The sequence below is a fragment of the Poecilia reticulata genome, chromosome 22, assembly GCF_904066995.2.
Source record: "Poecilia reticulata chromosome 22, P_reticulata-male-v2, whole genome shotgun sequence".
In the NCBI taxonomy this organism is placed as follows: domain Eukaryota; kingdom Metazoa; phylum Chordata; class Actinopteri; order Cyprinodontiformes; family Poeciliidae; genus Poecilia; species Poecilia reticulata.
The window spans coordinates 8,175,436-8,195,719 of NC_088851.1; the positions used below are offsets into that span (position 1 = coordinate 8,175,436).

General features: G+C 39.4%; 1 protein-coding gene across 2 annotated transcripts; it reads right to left on the reverse strand.

Annotated features, from left to right (window-relative positions):
- Positions 1-710: 710 nt before the first annotated feature.
- Positions 711-19,692, reverse strand: asxl2 (ASXL transcriptional regulator 2). Of its 2 annotated transcripts, XM_008399129.3 has the most exons (12): positions 19,452-19,692; positions 16,727-16,809; positions 15,770-15,878; positions 13,971-14,109; positions 12,708-12,826; positions 11,723-11,843; positions 11,028-11,087; positions 10,627-10,787; positions 10,305-10,401; positions 10,061-10,166; positions 7,280-8,006; positions 711-6,327 (listed from the first exon to the last, which is right to left on the reverse strand). In XM_008399129.3, the coding sequence occupies exons 1-12, from the start codon at positions 19,506-19,508 to the stop codon at positions 4,573-4,575; spliced, it is 3,534 nt and encodes a 1,177-aa protein (XP_008397351.2). In that variant the 5' UTR covers positions 19,509-19,692; the 3' UTR covers positions 711-4,572. The 2 variants fall into 2 exon arrangements, with proteins under 2 accessions (XP_008397351.2, XP_008397352.2); XM_008399130.3 differs by lacking the exons at positions 13,971-14,109; positions 15,770-15,878; positions 16,727-16,809; positions 19,452-19,692 and adding an exon at positions 13,440-13,946.
- Positions 19,693-20,284: the final 592 nt, after the last annotated feature.

The following is a 20,284-nucleotide window of genomic DNA, read 5'->3' on the forward strand; positions in this document are numbered from 1 at the left end:
ATGCGCGCACACGAGTGTATGGTAAGCCATTTGTGTAAATAATCGATTTTTTTTTTTTAAGTAACAGCAACTAGCTAAATTATTTAATTGCCACGTATTTATTTATTTTTTAGGAAATGACAACTGAAGATCACACAAATGAATAAATGACACGCACCCGTTTGTAGGTGTACAGCTACCGTGAAATAAAAAAAAGTATTTCCCCACTTACAGATGTCCTTAAAACTATCGAGTGATGTTAATATAACACAATTCGAGTAAATAGAAAAATCAGTTTTAAAATTGTTTAGTGTATTAAAAGGAAATAATTATCCAAAGCAACCTGGCTCTTGAGCTCAGTTTCACTACAGTGGCCTGCTAAATGTCAGGTCAGTTTAATTAAGAAATCCCTTCAATGGAACTTGACAGGCAACATGAAGCAGGCTAAACAGAAATTCAATGGATGGGTTTAAAAAAGTACAACAGCTAAAATAGTCAAACACTTTCAAAGAGGGAATTTGGTTCTGTGTAGTTTTAAAACCAGGTTAAACCAGGTTGTGAAAATATCCAAAATGTTTAGCTCTTTTAGAAAGACCATTAATTAACATGAAGGACTTTAAGAAGAAAATCTAGAAGTCAGCTTTTACCCCTCATGCCACCAGAAAATAACTTTCAGCTCCGTCTGATTGCTGTAATTACTAGCAAAACCAAAACAGGAAATCCAAAAGACATATTTTAAAATTATTTTATTTATAATAGATTATAACTTTAAAATACCTTTTGTTTACAAGTGCAGATTACCATGTTACATTCACTGGAGTTTTACTGGACAGAGTGAAACAGACGAGTGTAACAAATAAAACTAGTGACAAATGTTACATAAAAAAAAAAAACATGGTGATTGCCCATAGTAACCTCAACCCAGCTAGTTCTCGATTAACAACTCATCTAAATTTACACAAACAGCCAGCTTCAGTAAAAATGAAGACTGCCGCCTGATGCACGTTTCAGTCTTCGTCAAGCTGCCTCTCTTGAAGTGCATTCCAGTCCCCAAATTTAACTGTAAATACAGCCGTCTCTGATTCTATTCAGCCATGTAAGACGTGCTATTCACATTAAAATGACTGACTGCATAAAATAGTTTTTTTTCCATTACTACTCTAAAACCCTAATTTAACAGACATGACCATCCAGTTATAAAAAGAAAACAATATACAGGTAAAAATAGATCAACTTAAAATTTTAGATTGAGCCATATTTTTGTAAAAAAAACCCAAAACAAAACAAAACAACGTAATAATTGTAGACAAAAGATGCACACAAACAAAATCTCCAAAGAACGGTTTAGACAAATAGACTGATTGCAAAGACTGGTTCACACAGACATACCTGGGCCATTTCAGATATAAAGTTAAATCATTCCTTATTGTGGTCTGTCCTGTCTGCAAGTTACAGGAAAAAAAACAACCAAAAAAAAACAAAACGGACAGCCAATATATTACTATAGCAAATACCCTGTTGATTTGTCCCAAAAAATAGTAAATAGATCTTTTATATTAAAAATATATTAATTAAAATATATTACTTTGATTAACAAGTCTGAGATTATAAACATCTTCTGATTATTTTTGTTTGTTTTTTTAAGGTGGCTTTGGCATTTTACCTTGAAAACAACGGCTATAAAACAGGAACAATTTTCACCCGTGCGGGATATTATAAAATATTATTCGATTTTTTTTGTTTGTTTTTGCTCGAGTTGACAGCTTTTCGCTGACCCTTTTGAAAAGTAATATGAGGTTAAGTAAGCACTTAGATTGTGTTAATATTACAATGTACTTTATGTCACATTAGTTATTAGGCTTACAATACCTCATATCACCTTAAAATGGAAGATTTTCATTTTCTGGGAAGGTCAGAGATAAACGGTTATACTCATCTACCAACAGATCATTTTTTAGAAAACCTACAGTTATTTGACCGTATAATATTTTTTCTTTTGATTGTCAAATATCTTTTTGTAGTAACAAAACTGGATAAGTGTGCTGCACAAAGAAAATATTGACTACCTACATCTAGTATTTACAGTGAAAAGAAAAAGTTTTCATTTTTTCCATTTACTTTGAGTGTTTTCGTTTCAACTGTTATCAATCTATACAGGAAAAAAAAAACCCTCCAATTTATGGGACACTAACTACAAAACGGTTTTAGGGAGGGAAAATGTGGCTTTAAACAGTAGTAGATGACGTTAAACTTTTATTTGATATGAAAAAAAAAAAACAACAACACGGAAGATAAACCACTTTCTATTAAAATTTTTAACTTTGAATTTAAGTGCTACACTGAATTCCAACTTTACAACATGATCCTTTGCAGGTAATTTGATGCCAGAATTTTTATGTGCAATCCACATGGGCAGATTTAAAAAAAACATTTTATGCATAATTCCTCAATAAACCTATAAATCCAGGAAAGTTTTTAAATATCAGTGTGCTCTGTATTAATGTACCATTGTTTTTTTTTTATGTATATATAAAATTATTACTTCCCTGCCACACATGCATAAAAATATTTGTGGAGGTACAGTACGACCCATGATTTTCTCTAGTGCTCTTTTCTCGATAGTAACCCCAATTAACCCAACGATAAAAAGCTCAGTCTCAACACAGAACAGTCATGAAGTCCTAAAAATAGCAACATTCATAACAATACACACACACACATATATATATATATTTTATATATAAAAATATAGACTAATCTAGCCGAGTGCAAACGTTGAATGTGAGATTTCTCACACATCTGACTGAGTATTAAACTGATTGAAAATTGATTGGCATCTGTAAAAACAGAGGTGTGGATGAAAAAACAAGACCGTCCAGTGTAAATTCTTGCTTTTTCCAACAGTGATCAGATCCTGGCTGTCGCAGGCGTAGAACAGTTAAGATACCGCACCACATTTTCTATTCACTCTAAATAAACCTAATGCCATATTTGTGCTTCAACGGCATGTGAAGCTTAGGCATGGGCCGGTATCAAGGCATAACCAAACAAATAAAATAAAAATCTACTTGATTCGTCGTTTCAATTTCATTTTGATGAGATGCCAGAAAAATAGCAACCGAGTAAGTACCGTAAGGCGATGTTATAAAGTTTCACGTCACAAAATAAAAGACAAATTTGGCTGTTTTGAAATAGTTCAGGTCACGCAAAACACTTACATAGTTTGGAGAAGTGCAGCTCAAAACCAAGCTAATTTTAAAATGTTATACAAACCATGTCTGTTGAGCTAGCTAACTCACGCAGACGGCATCTTTAGCTAAGCAGCTAAAATCAATTTGTCAAACATCCATGGAGATTCCAGTTAAATCGAAACGTTCTTGTTGAGCCATGCAGGCTTAAAAACAGGGATTTCAACTGTTGATTAAAATTCGTTGCCAATAACAGTTCAAGCAAAAACAGAAGAATTTTAGCGTTTTAATCATTTAACTTATTATATCCATAATAGCAGCATCTGGGCGCCATTGACCACTCCACAGTTTGATTTAAAAATGTTGAGGTTATTGAGGGGAAAAAAAAACAAACAACAAAAAAAAACAACACCCAAGGCTAAAGTTCAGTGATCCGTGGCGTGTGTGTGCGCTTTAGCGGAACGGCTAGAGCTACGGCCAGCACCAATGTGTGTTCCCCTTAAAGGAGGGTTGAGGTCGTATGACCCAGGTAAGATGCAGGAGCTTAAACACCAATTTAAGTGGACAAAGTTAATAAATTTGTAAATCTATATAGGGCTAAATATAACTTAAATTTTAACCCAAGATTCATAATGAGCTAAAGTTTAGGTGAGTTGTTATGTCTATGCATCTTATTTACAATGTATTAAAGTCAATATATTGTTTTAACCAGCAGCAGATTTATTTTGTTTTGATTTTTAATAAAAGCAGTGAGATCATCGTCTTAAAAATAGTTGCAGCCCTTGTGGTACAATAAAAATTTGATACTGAAAACTACAATTGGTCTATGAGGGTCATATGACAGAAAAACAGGATCTGGAGTTTTCCTTTTCTAATTTCTCAAAATGTTAAATGTACAGTAGAGATGAGACTTAAAAAAAATGGCAAAATGCTGAAACTGCAATTATAATTAATCTTTGTGACAATGCATTGTTGAATTAAATTTGATCTTAAAATTATTAGTTTTTCAGGTTTCTTTCTTGAAAACGTGTTATTTGTAAATAAATAAATCTATTTTTTTTTTCATTTCATCCATAGAAAAAATATTTTGACTTTCTTGACATTTATCTTTTTTTGTTGTTATAACTTGTTCTTGAAAATGTATTTTTTTTACATTTTTATTTTAAAATTATGACCTATTCCATGGCATTTCAGCATTTTTAATTAAAAAAACCAAAGTATTAACTACTTCTGGACATTTTAAAAATTATTTTGTATTTAAACATTATGCTTGACTTTCTTAAAATGGACAGAGATAAAAAAAAAAATTCTCAATTTGTTGTCTAAGTGACCCTGATATTGTGCTGCACATACCGGCCCATGCCTAACGAAACCCTTACATGGTTTAGTTATTATTAACTCCATTTCACTGTACCACTAAACATGACACACACAGCTTCGAAGGGCCAATACAGTCATCGTGGCAGAATGCTCCACAGCCTTTGCACATGATCATCGCTTTCAGTCGGCAGTAGCATTTCGACTGAACGTCCTCCATGTTGGCGCCCTCGATGAAGGACTGCTCGCGCGAGGGTTCGCCCTGATTGCCGTGGTCTAGCGCGTGACCGGCTGGTATCGTGGTGACAGTCACTGAGAACGACATGACGCTCCCACAGATGCCCCCGCCGTCGACCTCCGATGAGGGCGCGGAAGAGGCGGTGCCCGCGGCGCTGTGGTTCAGAGTGTGAGGTACAGACATGCTGATGGTGCCGCCGTAGCTGGAGGCTACTGCCGACTCCTGATTGTCGAGCGTCCTTTGAAAGGCAGTCAGCTGCTGGTGACTGGGGTCCATGAGGGAAAGATATGGCTCAGAGTTTCCTTGATTGTTATTGCGGAGTTCGAGGTGACTTCGGTGCGCCGGAGAAAACGGACTGCTGTCTTTGGCTTTAGCACTGGCGACGCCATTGTCGGCACCGCCGGCTCCATTGCTCTCGGATCCAGGCTCGGTCTTTACGCCAGAGCAGTGCTGAAAACTTTCCGGGTCGTCGGCCCTGGTAACCACACATCCCTGCTGCTCGGTTTTCACTCTAGTGACGGACGCGAGATCTTTCTTCGCTGGTTCTTCCGTCTTAGCTGTCTCCTTTCCGTCTGTGCTTTCCCTCTTCAAAGCAGACTTGTTGGGGCAGACTGAAAGCTGCAGTCTCCTGCTCTCTGATCCCCTACCGTACGTGGACACGTTGAGCAGGTAATGTCCTGTCATGGCCGGCCTGGGGATCTTCCTCCGGCCCAGAAAGCCAACCAACACTCTGGACTGCTCCCGACACTCCTGTGCGTGCAGCATTTGCGGAACCCTGTGGTGTGCGGGCAGCGGCCCTGCGCCTCCAGGCGGCTGGCTCTGTTGCTGAGCATTTCTCTGCATCAGCGTCTGCAGGATCTGCTCCTGGGTTTCCTTATCGGGAAGTTCCCGGTGATGCTTTGTGCATTCTGCGGCTCGTACGGCGGTGTTGGCTTGCAGAGACACGTGCCTGTCTCCTTTATGATCAACGAAATGTGTCGCTTTCCCCTTACTTCCAGACGCTAGGCCCGACACCCGAATGTCCGTGTTGGATAGGGGTTTTGGGAGGATCTGGTCCAGTGGAACCTCTTTTCCCTGCAGCAACTGCGTCACCAGGGGGTTGTTTGCTGGAATGCAAGAACTGGTTCTGGTTAGTGATGCAGCACTTGTTGGGGCTTCCTTATCCTTTCCAGTCTGCACTGATGAATGTTCTGCTGAAGCATTGGAGCATTGGACTGTGCTGGTAAAATGATTGCTTTGCCTGTCGTCAGCTGGTCTCGAGCTGAGCGGAGGAGAAAGCCCACTGGATTGGTTGCTGCTGCTGGTGGCTGGTAATCTGGTGCAGGCCTGTGGGGAAGTTGGGCTGAGGCTGGGGCTGGGTGACAGCTGCCTGTGATCGCCACCGCTACCTCCACCCGGCCCCGGGCCCGGCACTGCTCCCTTCGACGCGGACGACACGGCAGCGGCTGCTACGCGCTGCGCTCGGGCGAGCTGAGCTTTGGCTTTGATGTAAGCCAGCGTGCGAGCTCCGGTGTGGCCCGGGCTGCTGAGCGGGCCCTGGAGAGGAGTCTTTGGTGAGACTTGGCTTGGTGACAGAGGGACAGGAAGAATTCGTGACACTGGGATCTGAAAAGAGAGAAATGTTTGACAATTTTTGGAGTTCCACTGGGAATAAAGTCGAGTGAGTTTCCGAAACCTTGAAGAAATCCAAACTAAAGTGCTTTGAAAATTTATTCTTGCACTGTTGAGTTACAGCTACACAAATTAATGTATTTTATTAGGATTTTATGCAACGAATCACAAATTGCAAAGAGGCAATAAAATAATTAAATTCCTCTACAGCTCAAGTTCAGTCAGATTGAAAGGAGAGAATCTGAGGACAAATTTTAAAGTCTTTCCATAGATCTTCAACTAAGTTAACCCTTGTATGTCGAAATGGGGTCCAACCGGCCCCACACACATAAAACCTGCATCATTTTCCATAGACCTCTACGTTTGCCTCAGTCCTCGCACACACAAGGGTTAAGGTCATGACAAGTTTTTTTTATTCACTTGTGTTTGTGGCAATGTTTGGTTTACATTTAGGCTTGTTGTCCCGCAGTAACATGAACCTTAGACCCATTCTAAAGTCTTTAACAACGTCTTACAGGTTCTCATTCATGACTGCCAGGTAGTTATCTCCATCAATCTTCAAATTAATTATGAATCCTCACTTGAAATCTGGTAAGTTATTTAGTTTTCAGAAGGTTGTTTGTTCACTTAAATTCTCCAACAAACTTCTGAGATCCTAAAAACGGCGGCTTGATTCAGACTGAATTAAACACAGATTAACAGGACTACACAGGATTTTATTTCAGGGTGTCAGTACTGAATACAATTGCATGCTGCACAGATTTTATTCATTACAGATTTTTCTTACTTGTTATAAATTTTGAGCTACAACGTGTTCATTCATAACATAAAATCTGTGGTTATGACATGATTAAAATGTTAAAAAGTGAGTTTATAGTTACCATCCTCTTTAAAGAAGACAAATGAGGAAAACCTTCGCTAAATGGAGAGCGTGCGCATTTCTCACCTTGAGCGGCGGGACCCTCTGACTTGTCGGAGACGGCGTGGCGGGGCTGGATATGGACGACGCAGAGGAGACCGACGACACGGAGGAAACGGAAGACAAACGGGGCCTTTTCTCTGGAGTCACCTCCCCCTCCGTCTCGCTGAGGGTTTTCCTCTTGTGGGCGTCCGAGGCGGCGCCGGGCTCTGAAGCGACCTCTTCGTCGCCCGCAGCGGGTCTCGCCGCGGTCACCGGCTGGTCATCTTTTACATCCGCGCTGGGCTTTAGCGGGGGGCTCTTCTTCACGGGCGACTCGGGGAGTTTCTTCTTTTCTTCTTCTTCTTCTTTCTCCCCCTTCTGTTGCTTTTCGTGAAGTGTTTCAGTTGGGCTCTGCTCGGCCGGTTTCTCCGATTCAAGCGTTTTTGCAGCCGCCGTCGTTGCCGGCCCGGTCTGAGCGGCTGCGCTGAGCTTTCGATCCTCCGCGTGCTGCGACCGACGCGTCTTCATGGGCTCCGTGGCGGGGACGGACTCTTTGTGTCGGGGTGGTTCCTTCGGAGGGTCCGGGGATTTCTCCGCTGGTTTCTTGTCTCTCGTGGTAGCTTCGGTCTGAACGCAGTCCTTGGCGCTCTTCTTGTCCTCCGGAGGCTGAGCGGCTGGATTTGTCTGGCAGACAGGAGAGCGGCGCCTGACAGGCTCCTTATTGCCATCGGGCTTTATCAGCTCTTTGGACTCCTCGTAGCTGAGGCCTGAACTGCACAAAGGAGGAAAATTGAAAGACGTTTTTATCTCAAATATTAAATCACAAATATTTTTGATTTGTGACGTCTTTATGAATGCAAACAACAACAACAACAACAACAACAAAAAACGTTTTTGGCACATTCAAGGTTGAGAACATCTGCTTAGGGTTTGAGGCTTCACCGTAATTCTACACTTGGTGTCAGTACTTGGAAACCCACTGAAAAGTTTATTTATTTCACCGGCAAAAAGAAAACCGGTTAATTACAGAGTAATGCATTTCAGGTGCTTATTTCTGTGAAATTGGATGGCTTATAGCTAATAAAAACACAAAACTCAGTTTCTCAGAAATTGTGAATGCTTTATAAGAAAAGTACTTTCACCACTAAATTTTGCATCAAGGTTTTATTGCATTAAGTTGATAAATGGACCTTCTCACTGTGGAAACTTCAAACTGAATTATGAGCAGCTTTCCCCTTCTCCCTCCAGACTCTGACCTTGATTTCTAAATGAAATCCACAACTGATTTTCCTTTGAAGAAAAAACAACAACTTTGGAGCGCAAAAGCCCAGTTCTTTTCCCTCTTGGCCCAGATGTGCATTATCTGGGCCAGGTGGGCTGTTGCTGTCTAAGATTCAGCTTTGCAATCCTCTTGGAGCTGTTGCTTGTGCATCATTTCCTATTACATTTTATCCTTCCACTCAACTTTTCATCTATATTGCACTTACAGTGCTGTATTCATCAATCGGAACAGCCAGCTTCTGTAGCGATGACCTTTGTGGAGGGAGTCAATAATTATCCGATGGACACCTGTCAATACTACTGCATTGTAAGTTTGGACACAATTTTCTACGAACCTGAATGTTTTATTTCCATTTATCTTCAGAAGAAGGCACACAGCAACTTTGCTAAAAGTCAAAGCATTTGGATGAGGAATCTGAAAGCTTGGCGCAAGATGCCACGCCCCTTTTATCATCCAGGCAGCAGGAGGTGAACGTGATCGCTGCGATGACGTGAAAAATAAAGTGATCCACTATGGAGTAGTTTGTGAAAGTTTGATCTGAACGGGTCAAAACCTACTTTCTGTGATGTTGTTGCATTTATTAATAAGTGAAAAGTGACACTTGCTTCCACTGCTGCTCTGATAAAACAACTAATTTAGAATAATCAGGGTTTCTGCAGATTTAGCCGCCTCAAATTTAAGACTTTTTAAGACCAATATGAATAGAAATTAAAACCTGTGTCATGACAGAAATGGACAAAAAAAATTCTAATAAATAAATTGTATGGCGATAATGAACATTTTTTCAGCCAACTGGTGATCAAATTGCACTTACTCAAGTTAGCTCGCTAGCTAATGTGCTAGCAGCCAGTTAGCAGAAAAGTCCCAAGAGAAAAATAAAAGGAAAACTACAAAGAATATACTAGATTAAATGGTCCTGCCACAACAACATTTAAGTCCTGTGATTAACGCATTTAAGGCAAACTTTTTTTTTATTTTTTAAATGAACGTAGGACATTTTAAGGCTTTAATTTTAGATAAACAGGATGTGCGGACACCCTGTTTAACACAACGCTGGCATTCGAGTTTGAAAAAACTATAGAAGAGGAGCATATTTATGCTTCTGTCACCTTAATGCCATCCCTAGTTTTTCTCTTAAAAGAAGAAGCTGGAAATAGCCAAATAGATCCTTGTTTATAAGCAGTGTGCTTTTTCAAACAGCTGATGAGCAGTGTGCAGCAAGAATGAAACTGTTGAAATGTTGAATAGTGAGGTAAGGATAGTTGATTTACAGCATTTTAATCTTCTGTAGAGCTACTGAGGTGTCACTTATACACATGGCATTCATTTGAATAACTTTAGTGTAAATTATGTGCAAACCTGAGCTTTAAGTAGTCCGATATCGGATGAGGATTTAGAATCGGCTCTCACTTTTTCTTAAATGTCTTGAGGTGGTATGGGGCGAAAAATAAGATCACAATCAACCCACCAATGAAGACATCTTCCAAACAATGAAAATCTCCTTCAGATTTGACAACTGCACAATTATGAACAACTCTACCTACTTTTCCCCGTAGTAATTTTCGAAGAAAGCCTCCTTCCAGTGCTCAACTTTCTTCTCCTTCTCGATTTCCTGACGCATTCGGACTTGCAGCTCGGGCGTGAATTCCCCTGCGAGAGGAGAAAGTTTTATTTCGATTTAGAAAAAGAGAAAGCAACACAGGTTTGCCTTGGAGATATCCTTTTTTTTTCTCTCTCTCTTTATATGAGAAACGAATGTCATTATCAACTGGGAGCCAAGCGACTAACCTTCAGCCAGCCTCTCTTTCCAAGACTGCGCTGCTGATGCAAAGAATTCATTGTTTAAAGCCGAGCTCGTAACCTTCAGAAGGCCGTCCAAGCAAGCCTGAAGAGAAGAGGCACAATGCGATGACTAATCTTTCAATAATCACCGCACTGGAACGTTGACTGCAGATTCGAGAGTTAGTACACTACATTCAGAGCTTTGGACAAAATCTCTGCTTTATGTAACACCGCTGAATTTTTTTCATATGAATCAACCGAGACAAACGGATTTGCTGCAATATGACACTTTTTGTGCGTTAATCAACATTCAACACCAAAGAGTCACCTGTTGGTCGACCTCAGGCAGAAGTTTGACCAGCTTCTGCTGGCAGTCGGGAGGCAGGACAGAGAAGGTGTGCTTGTTGATGAGAGCTCTCAGGTTGGTGTTAACCAAAATGGAGTCTGGCGTTTCCACGTCTATTTTACACTTTGTGCGTTTTATTTGCCCTTGGGAGAGATAGAAAGAGACAGAAAGAATTTAGCAGAACAGATTTTGGCTCAACAATCGACACGCTTGGTAATTTGTTCACTAAAGAATTGTTTGTTGCCTATAAATCAAGTGACGTTTATTTGTGTTGCACATTTCAGCGACAAGGCAGTTCAAAGTGCTTTACATCAGAAAAGCAACGCAAGGGAAAATTATAACAAATAAATAAATAAAAAAGTTACACCTGCTGATTGACCTACCTGCACTGAGACGATCGGACCTCTGAGGAACTTTTCTGGGTACGACAGGGTGGCATAAATCTGCTTGGACAAGAGAAGAAAACCTTTGGAAATTTGAAGAGCAGCTGCAATCACAAACTTTCTTATTCTTTACCACGTGAGTCGAGTTTTACATGAAGGAACGAATCACTTGATGTGACACATCTGCTCTCCTTTTGTATGACGCGTTAGTCCTCCGTATCAAATGATCACCAGACTCTGGCCTTTTTCCAACCCACAGCTAAACCTTTAATGCTTTAGTTCTGGCTAAATTAATCACAAAACATGTTGGACCGCCCTGCTGTCGATGCCATTTTTCAAGCGTTCTTCATGTTGAGGTGAGTAAATCTTCATTAAAGCAGACATAGCATCTGCGTAATATAGCAAGAAATTAACTAATACCATTACCAGATTATTGATATGACGTGAATAGCATTTGCATAAATTACATAGCAGTGGTGGATTTATGAGCAGTATCAAATGTACAGAAATACATCTTTAAAAAGTTGTTGCTCTCTAAACTATTGAGCGATTCTGTTCAAATAGGGGGAAAAAGCTGAAAAATATGAAAATATGAATAAAATCACAAAGGTGCATAATGAAAATAAAAAAGCATCTAAATACATAGTACTGCATGAATTTGAGCTGCTTGTAGCAATACAAGCGTTGCAACCTACCAGTCTTTGTTGTAATGTTTTCTGCCATGTCTTTGATGGTCTTCAGTAGCAGCCTGGAGCTGGAGATGGCTGGCATGCCACCCTGTCTGCGCTGATTTCTCTGCTGTTGCTGCTTCAGCGCCTAGAAAAACGGCAGAAGAAGGAACAAACATCAAACCGTGTAAGGCAAAACAAGAAGTGTTTTGTTTTTTGCTTTTTTTTCTGACCAACACGCAAAACACTATGTGAGGTGGAAACCAAAACTGCGTATGACTTTAGGGTAACCCTAACCATCTGGAAACGTGGTGTGGCAGCATCCAGCTGAGGAAATGTTAAGGGAGAACGAAACAAGTCAGTCGATAAGATTATGGATGGAGTTAAATGCAGTGGAGTCCTAGAAGAAAACCTGCTGAGGCTGCAAAAGACTTGAGATCGAGTCAGAGTTTCCATCAGGAAAACAGAGATACAGTGAAATGTCTGGAAAGCCCAGACTATAATACGGTTGAGACTCAGTGGAAAGAGTTTTAGAAATGCAGATGAGAGATGATGGGGGGGGGGGGGGCGGGGGGAAACCCCTCAGCTGTATCTGAAGGAAGAGGTTTTTCTTCCTTCAGATACAGCTGAAGGAAGAAAAACCGATACTCTAAAAGAAAGAAAAAAAAAAGACAAAATGTGAAAAAGCTCAAGTGGTATGAAACATTCTCACAAGACCTTGAACCAAACCAAAAGAATCAAGGAGGCGCAGTAAAACAAACGTGCGTCATCAAAACTTTATTTATTCAAATAACACCAGAACGACTCCATAGATGCATTAAACCGGGAATCGTTTGTGTTTTGTGGAGTAGAGTGGAAGATCTTTACATCAAACTCTGTAAATAAGAGGGCGTGGCAGGATCTCATGTTACACCGCTAACTAGTAAAACAAAGATGTAAACACTACTGAGAAACAAGCTAACTGCCTATTTAAGCTAAATAGGCTTAAAGGGTAAAAAAAAAAGAAACATACTTGTTTGAGTGCTTTCTTGCTGTGTTTCTGTGAGGGAGAGATGAGTTTACTGGAGGAGACGGGAGGCGATGAGCACTGTGGCTGTGGAGACGACGGCTGTGACTGCAGCTTGGAGGGGACTGGAAAATAGAAAAAAAAAAAAAACTGTTACAAATCTACGTTTCCTGAGGCGAGAATGCCACAATCAAGCTAGGCAATTGTTTTGATGAAACCGAAACCAACCTTTTGCACAAAGGAGGGGGAGTTACATTACCCATCTAAGATATCTTCATGAAAAACGGGCTGAACGTCGCGGCAAGAGCTTTACGTTTTCTCATACGGATCGCTGATCTCCCTGCATTTGACTTTTATAGTAGCTCAATAACAAAAAAAATAATAATAATTTCTCTCACTCTGCTGTAAAAATGCAGCGTCTTTCTATGGCAGCTTCAAACTTATGCGTAATGAGGAAGTGGTCATGGGTCAGGCTGAGAAAATTCAGCTTCCTGTCTCAACAGTCGCTTAAAACGTTCAAGTAGAGAAAATAAATACAACTTAAAAAAAGAAAAGAAAAGAAAAGAAAAAAGCATTTTCCAAACTTGCACTGAATCACATAAAAAAACAGCAATAAATCAAACACAACTCGCCCCGCCGCCCAACAAGGTAGAACTGTAGAAAACGGATGTGATTCTACAGCTTGCTGATGACGGGGGAACACTTTATGGGCAACAAGAGTCAAAAAAAGAAACCAACCTTTCGCCGTCATGTTGGGCGCTCAGGGTGTCCCAGAAACATACGACTGGTTTAATCTAACTTTCTGGAAGAACCGCTTTCCTTAAGCTTGAATACAGGCAAATGAGCTGGCTTCCTGTGTTCGAGCAACAATGCTTGACAACAGCTGAGAAGAGGCGTTGACGCTCGCTGACATAAGAGATCTATGTGCCCAATCAGCTGAAATAAGTAAATAAAGAGCCGTGTGACGACCGGGACCAGGATATCACTTATCCTGACGCTTCGCTCATTCACGCCAATAAAAAAAAGTTATAAAAAGAAAAACAAAAAACAAAGCTATTCTTTTATGAGCAAAGAGTTGAGATTAAAAGACGAAAGGTGCTCATTGATGTCGTAAAAAGAAACTTTTTTTTATATTAAGCTTCTAAATTCTGCCGTAATTAAAAGAAAACCGTCACAAAATTGATTTGCTGGAGCACAAAAACAGATACTGCGCCCGTAAAACTCTGATTAAAACTCTCAAACTTTTACGTGAATATAAAGGGACGGTACCTCTCCGCATCCACCGTCCTCTCCTGCCCTCTGGAGGAACGGTGCTGCTGTTCTCCGAGCTTCGGGAGTCCGACAGATTGTCGCTGCTCTCGTCAGAGCCTTCCTCCGACAGCTTCTTCATGCCCTCCGAGATGTCCTTCTGAAAAACAGAGAAGAGAAAAACTGCTAGCAAAAAGAAAACACTTTGAGGGGATTTAAGGGTTTAACCCTCCATGTAAATGACTAGCTAATTCCTGTTAGCTAGTCCCTATTTGATTGCATCTTCAATCTAAAGGTCTGACTTTTACATTCATCAAAAATGGATTTGCAGGGCCAGATTTTTACGAGTAACATGGCTATTCATTAATATGTGTCAATTGATCAATCTGCTCTGATTTTCTTGATTTTGGATGAAACTTATCTTATAAATCGTTGCAAATCTGTTGTATTTGGTCGTTTTGGGGGGTTTCTTGCACCAAAAATACACCTGAAACTCAGCACACTTTACTGGCGGTTTCAGTTATTTTGCTAGTTTGTCCTCAACTAAAATCAAATCTTGTGATTCTGTAAAAGTAAAATACTGCTGTGCATTTTTCAAAACTAGCATGCTGTCTAACCTTGTTGTTAAAAAAAATAAAAATACTAAAAGGAACTGATTTTTAAAGTTTAGTTCAGTTAATTTAGTAGTTTGAACAGCACTGCTCTACACTTTTCATTTGTATTTGAGATCAGCACCTCATGAGTTTGTTTTCTTACACAGTGGGATGAAATGCCGCCCAGTCACGGTTCTGTACTCACAGATGTTTCTGTGGTCTGCAACTCTAAATCATTTGCGGAAAACCTACATAATCGTAAATGTACTCGTACGACATTTCAAAATATTCTAAATGAAATGCAGCTGTAAAGGTAAATGGTTCGGATTAGTCACCATGTTTCAGACTCTTGTTTTGAAGCAAGATGGCAAGTTGCTCTTGAACTGCTCTGAAACTATGCCAGAGGAGTTGGAAACACTTTGAAAAGTGTGCTGCAACAGGCTAGTCTTTAGCTGCTAGCAGTGCTACAGTTGGTGTCTACTCAAGTCAAGTTTATATGTATAACACAGTTCAGTAAAAAGGCAGTTCAAAATGCCTTACATAATCAAAACATATTATAAAACTAGCAATAAACGCCAACATCAAACTCTTCAAGAATAATCATCACTAAATATGTTGACCAATTTTCCACTTTAAGCCATGATTTAAAAGGAACTCAGTGTTTCGGCTGTTTTTCAGTTTTCTGTAAGTTTGTTCCAGATTTAAAGAGCATAAAAACTGAATGTTCGGTTCTGTGCTCCTATCGGCTCTTCATGTTTATAAAACATTTATTCTATTTGCTCCGTTTCAAAATCAATGCAGCGCTTTCTACGTTTTTTTGCATTAACTTTCACTAAAAACAATGAAAATTTTGTCTCATTTATCTACTGTTCACCTTTGCGAGAGGGATCTGTCATTTCGCCCCGTATAGTTATCAAAGCAGCCGTCATGGCGCTGCCTGAGAGCCTCGTCGCGAACAACGGCGGTTAGTTTCTCCGTTTTTGTGGAGGTTATTTATGTAGTTCAGACAAAACTATCGTTTGGCATTTATTTCTTCTTCCTGTTGTACTTTCCCATACTAAAACTGTGACCACAAAACCGAGGTCTGTACTGAAACGAGGCCTACGTGACCTGACACCCTGAACAAACACGGCACAGCAAACTGACGACAGACTCAGCGACTCTACAACAACGAACTAAAAACATTTTCACCGTCCTGCAAAGTGTTTTGTTGTCTAACTAACTAACCTTTAGCGTGTAGACTCCCATCCTGCCCGGGACTTTGTAGAAGATGCCCTCGTCACCCCGAGAGTTTGTGTGCAGCATGGCGTTGAGGCACGCCAGCGGCGAGGTTCCGCTGAGGGATCAGAGAAAACAATGATTTATAATTATCGACTTCCATTCCTCAAGCGGATATTAATAAAAAAAAACACACAAAAAAAAAAAAAAACAATGGAAGAAGGGTAGAGGCTGATCAAACACCCGAGTGTCGTCATGCATAAGTTTGAATCAGAGTAACGTCAGGGTAGGATATCCGCCCTGCGTTTCAAAGCTAAAGATTAAAAGCAACTTACGTTATCAATTACACTTTTCTGAAATAAAAATATATATATTATATATAACATGTAATATAATTTGAATCTAAAATTTTTATTAATTGTGTAAGACCCTGAAAGAAATAGATGTTAACTTTAACAATAAACGAGTCTGTCAAACAGAGTGAAAACAAAAAAAGGTGATAAGATTCCCCATTGCATTTATTGAAAAAAAAAGGTAAATAAATTCAAGGCTCTCATGAAGCTATATCTAATCTGTGGCGCAGTTGTGTTATGTGTACATGTAGCGTGTGGGCAAAAGATGTCAAGACTAAAACTATGAGTGAGTTATTTTAACCATTGAATCTACAACATTGTCATTGTTAAAACATGCAAGATTTAAATCTGAACGAAATATGGAAATGCGGTGAGGTTGTTAAGGTGGGATGGTGGGTGGGGGAGGCCATCTTTCTCTTGTCTTACCTTCTGGATGAAAAGAGTGACAATGAAACAAAAAGAAATTAAACAGTTATTGATTAAACTAATTGTGAATATGAACAGGAATAAAAAAAGTTGAAATAAAAACATGAAATAAAGAAATAAGGGAGAGAGACAGGTAGTATTGCCTTTTACGAGAAAAAGAAAAAAGTTTCCTAAAATGTAGGTTTACCTTATTTCTTTCAGCCTCTCTCTTTGGATCACCTGCAGGATCTCTTTATGGCTCATAGGAGTATTAGGGTACTTCTCCAAAACCTAAAAAGATTTAAAATAAAAATAAAAATAATAAAACAAAATAAAACGATTAATAAAGAACGGGTTCTTAATCAGAACCTTGTTTATTGGATCAGGGTCAATAATCTTGTGTAAATTTTAAATCAGAGATATGGCGTTACAACAAGTTATAATATTTATTGCCATAATTCATCATAATATTCAGTCTATTCAATGGGTGACCGTTAAATGCAGGGGAATTTTATGGTACTGCTACGTCCATCATTATTGACACCCTTAATAGATGTAGATTTAGAATAATTTGTTTTCTCTCAAAAAGTTTGTAAAACTATGATAATGGCTGGGCAAGACATAAAAGTAGAAATCGGTGAGGACTCAAACTGATGCCGAGCTCTTCAAGTAAAAACGAGTCAAACATTTTTCACTTTCAAGTTCAGAGAGTTTTAACCACCAGCCAGTTTTCCACCTCGGTCAAATAGATTTTTTTTCCGCCTCCTTTTAGCAGGTTTTAGTTTTCCACTGAATCATTTTCCTCTTCCACTCAGCATTAAGCCTCCTCTCATTTTCATCTTTTTACATAACTTGATTACATGTAGATTTGAGAACGGCTGCGGCTCCTCTGGCTTCAGGAAAACTTCATGCGCTGATGTAGTCAAAGAAAGTAGCGGAGGCTGCAACCATCTGTCGGTCAGTGCAACGTTTGGTTACCATGGAGACTGAATGGAGAAGAGAGCTCAGATAGTATTTCTGACCAGTTATAATTATATATAGAGCGCCCCCTGCTGCTCGGTTTGTCGGACACGGCAAGGTTCTGTTGATTTAGTAACTTTTTAAATAAAAAAACTATTTAGCTTCATTGTATATGTTTTCATGCATAATGACATTAAAGTGATTGTTCTTTGTCATTTTCTTGCACAATTTTGTGTTAAAGGGCTTGAATGTTTTTCCTATACACAAAGCTAAACAACATTTCAGAGAAATTAGTTTTGTAGTTGCTTTGCCTCAAAGCATGCAGGCCAATATCTACCTACAGTCCCTATTCACATTCAGATCTCTTCAACTTTTCCACTTCTTTTCGTTTTCGCACAACAACTGACAAACTTTAATGCATTTTAGTTTGACTTTATCTATTAGACAAACAGAAATAAGCAATTTATTCCAAAGTGGAAGAAATCTGCTAGTAGATGAGTTGTAAATTCCACATTGTCATTGTTGAAATAAAACAATATAAATTCCCCCACCATGATACATGATACAGCATCACAGTGTGGGAAGCAGAACGGTGATAAATGCAGGCCAATAAACAAAAGAAACATATTGCAGGCCACATAAAATTTTAAGACTGTGAATGGAGGTTCACCTCCCCACCAAGAGGCAACATGCATCAACAACTGAATGGATTAGATCAAATCAAAATGTAGTAATTCAATTGGGAATTTGTTGCAAAATTTTAACATTGATGTTCAGGGACTCTCTGCATCCAATCTGAGTTTGACCTGTTCTCTATGAAAGCGTTTAACCACAGGAGCCCAGAGGTAGGGAATAAATACAGAAGCGGTTTATTTTTATTATGGGAATCTGTCTGCAATTCTCCAAAGAAGTAGCTAAATTTTCATTCTCTACAATATGGTAGAGACTTGTAGGTGCAGCAAAATGTAGTTGTGTCAGAGGAGAATATAAAAGCATGACAAAATGTCTTAGATTTTTAATTGTAACAAACTATTGAAAAATCATTAGTCATTTTTCACAAATAATCCTAAAACATAAGACACATTTGTTCTTGCTGAACTAAATGAGAAAAGTGAATACTTTTGTTAGGCAATGTGTTTATCTCGGTGTGAAGCTGACCTTATTTTTGTCATTATTTCTCTGCAACCTTTTACATTCAACAGCTGTGTGGTTCTTGTACTTTTACGCTGCAGCGACTTTACATTTTACGCATTAAAAAGTTATTAGATACGCACTTTACTTGCTGTCAGTTACCTGTACTTTACAATTAAACTAGTTTATTGAACACGTAGCACATGTCAGTGAACTCCAAATATCCATACAACTCGGTAAAATATTATATTTGTGACATTATTTCTAAGAGTTTTCATATTTAAACACTTATTAGCATGCTAAGCTAGTCCAACTAGCTCGAAAGCTAATAACACTCATTGGCCAAGTTGACATGCACCAGAATTGCTTTGACATCGATAAAGAAGATATAAAAGTAACAGCACAAAATAATACTTTATTAAAATTGACATCTTGATTTTAGTCTACTTGAAACTAATCAAACTTCTTGGAGGAGTTAGCACGACCTAGCCGATGCTAACTTGGCTAACGCACCCTTGACGTGAGCACTTTATCCGAATCAGCTTGATAAAGATTTGTCAGTCCCACTGTTTGCATGAAACACGAACGGTGGGTTTAGAGGCATGCTTGGGTGTGCCCAGGTCATGGTAACAAAGCTGCATTTCTCCTCAGAGAAGGAAGACAGAGGCTAAGGTCCCCTGCTTGTGACAGCAGCCGCCTTTGGACCGTCAACACAGGCCTCGCGCGGTGTGCGCAACATTCGTCTCCACCAGCAGGTCATGAACTCATCAACACAGTTGTACAAGTGGGAGCGTTCAAGGAAAACAACCACAACAAACGGAAGATAAAACACCCAAGAATACCGTTTTAGCGGCTTCCGCCCACGTCCTGCCCTTCTTTTTCTTCTGTCTCTCCCTCATGGTGGCTGTCCCGTGGCGGAGTGGAGTTTAAATTGTCCGTTTCAGTTGAAATGTTGCTTTAGTCACCATGCAAGACCTACTCCATCTGCCATGTTGGACTTACTGTAAAGAGTCACGTGACCGTTGGAAACGTCATACTTATACTGTATGTGGCTGTCATTCTAAAACCCTCAAGCTTCCCACGTGTATTTAAAGATACTAGTTAGTGGTGTATTTTCTATTAAGCACAGTCAATAAAAACATAGTTGGATATTGAGGTACAAAGTACAGTAAATAAAATGTGCACCAAGGAACACAACACAACACTCTGCTTTGTGTGTATTTGGGTTGATGACATCATAAGAGGCATAAGAAGGGTCCGGTGGCATTTATAAATAGCTATGATGACCTTCTCTTAACAGAATCTGAATTTTGGCCTTTTAATTTTTGCCTGGTCCGTTTCTTTATGGAAGTCCAGAGGTGTCAAAATCTCATAAAAAAAATAAATAATCAATCATTGAGGTGAACTCACTTAAATTTGAAATTAATGCATTAATAACTTATTAACTAGGAGTTTTGATTTTGAATCAGAGAAGAAAGAAACAAAACAAACAAACAAAAAAATCTAGCTTGGTGGGCGATAATAATTTACCAAACATTTGTTTGCCAGTTGTCCAGGAGATGCACAGGGCAGAGTGTATTGAGCAAGCCTACAGTATAACCTCAACGCAAGCATGTTCCTACCTAACTAACATTAGTTACAACAGCACATAGCACAAGAACAAAACAAGAAAATC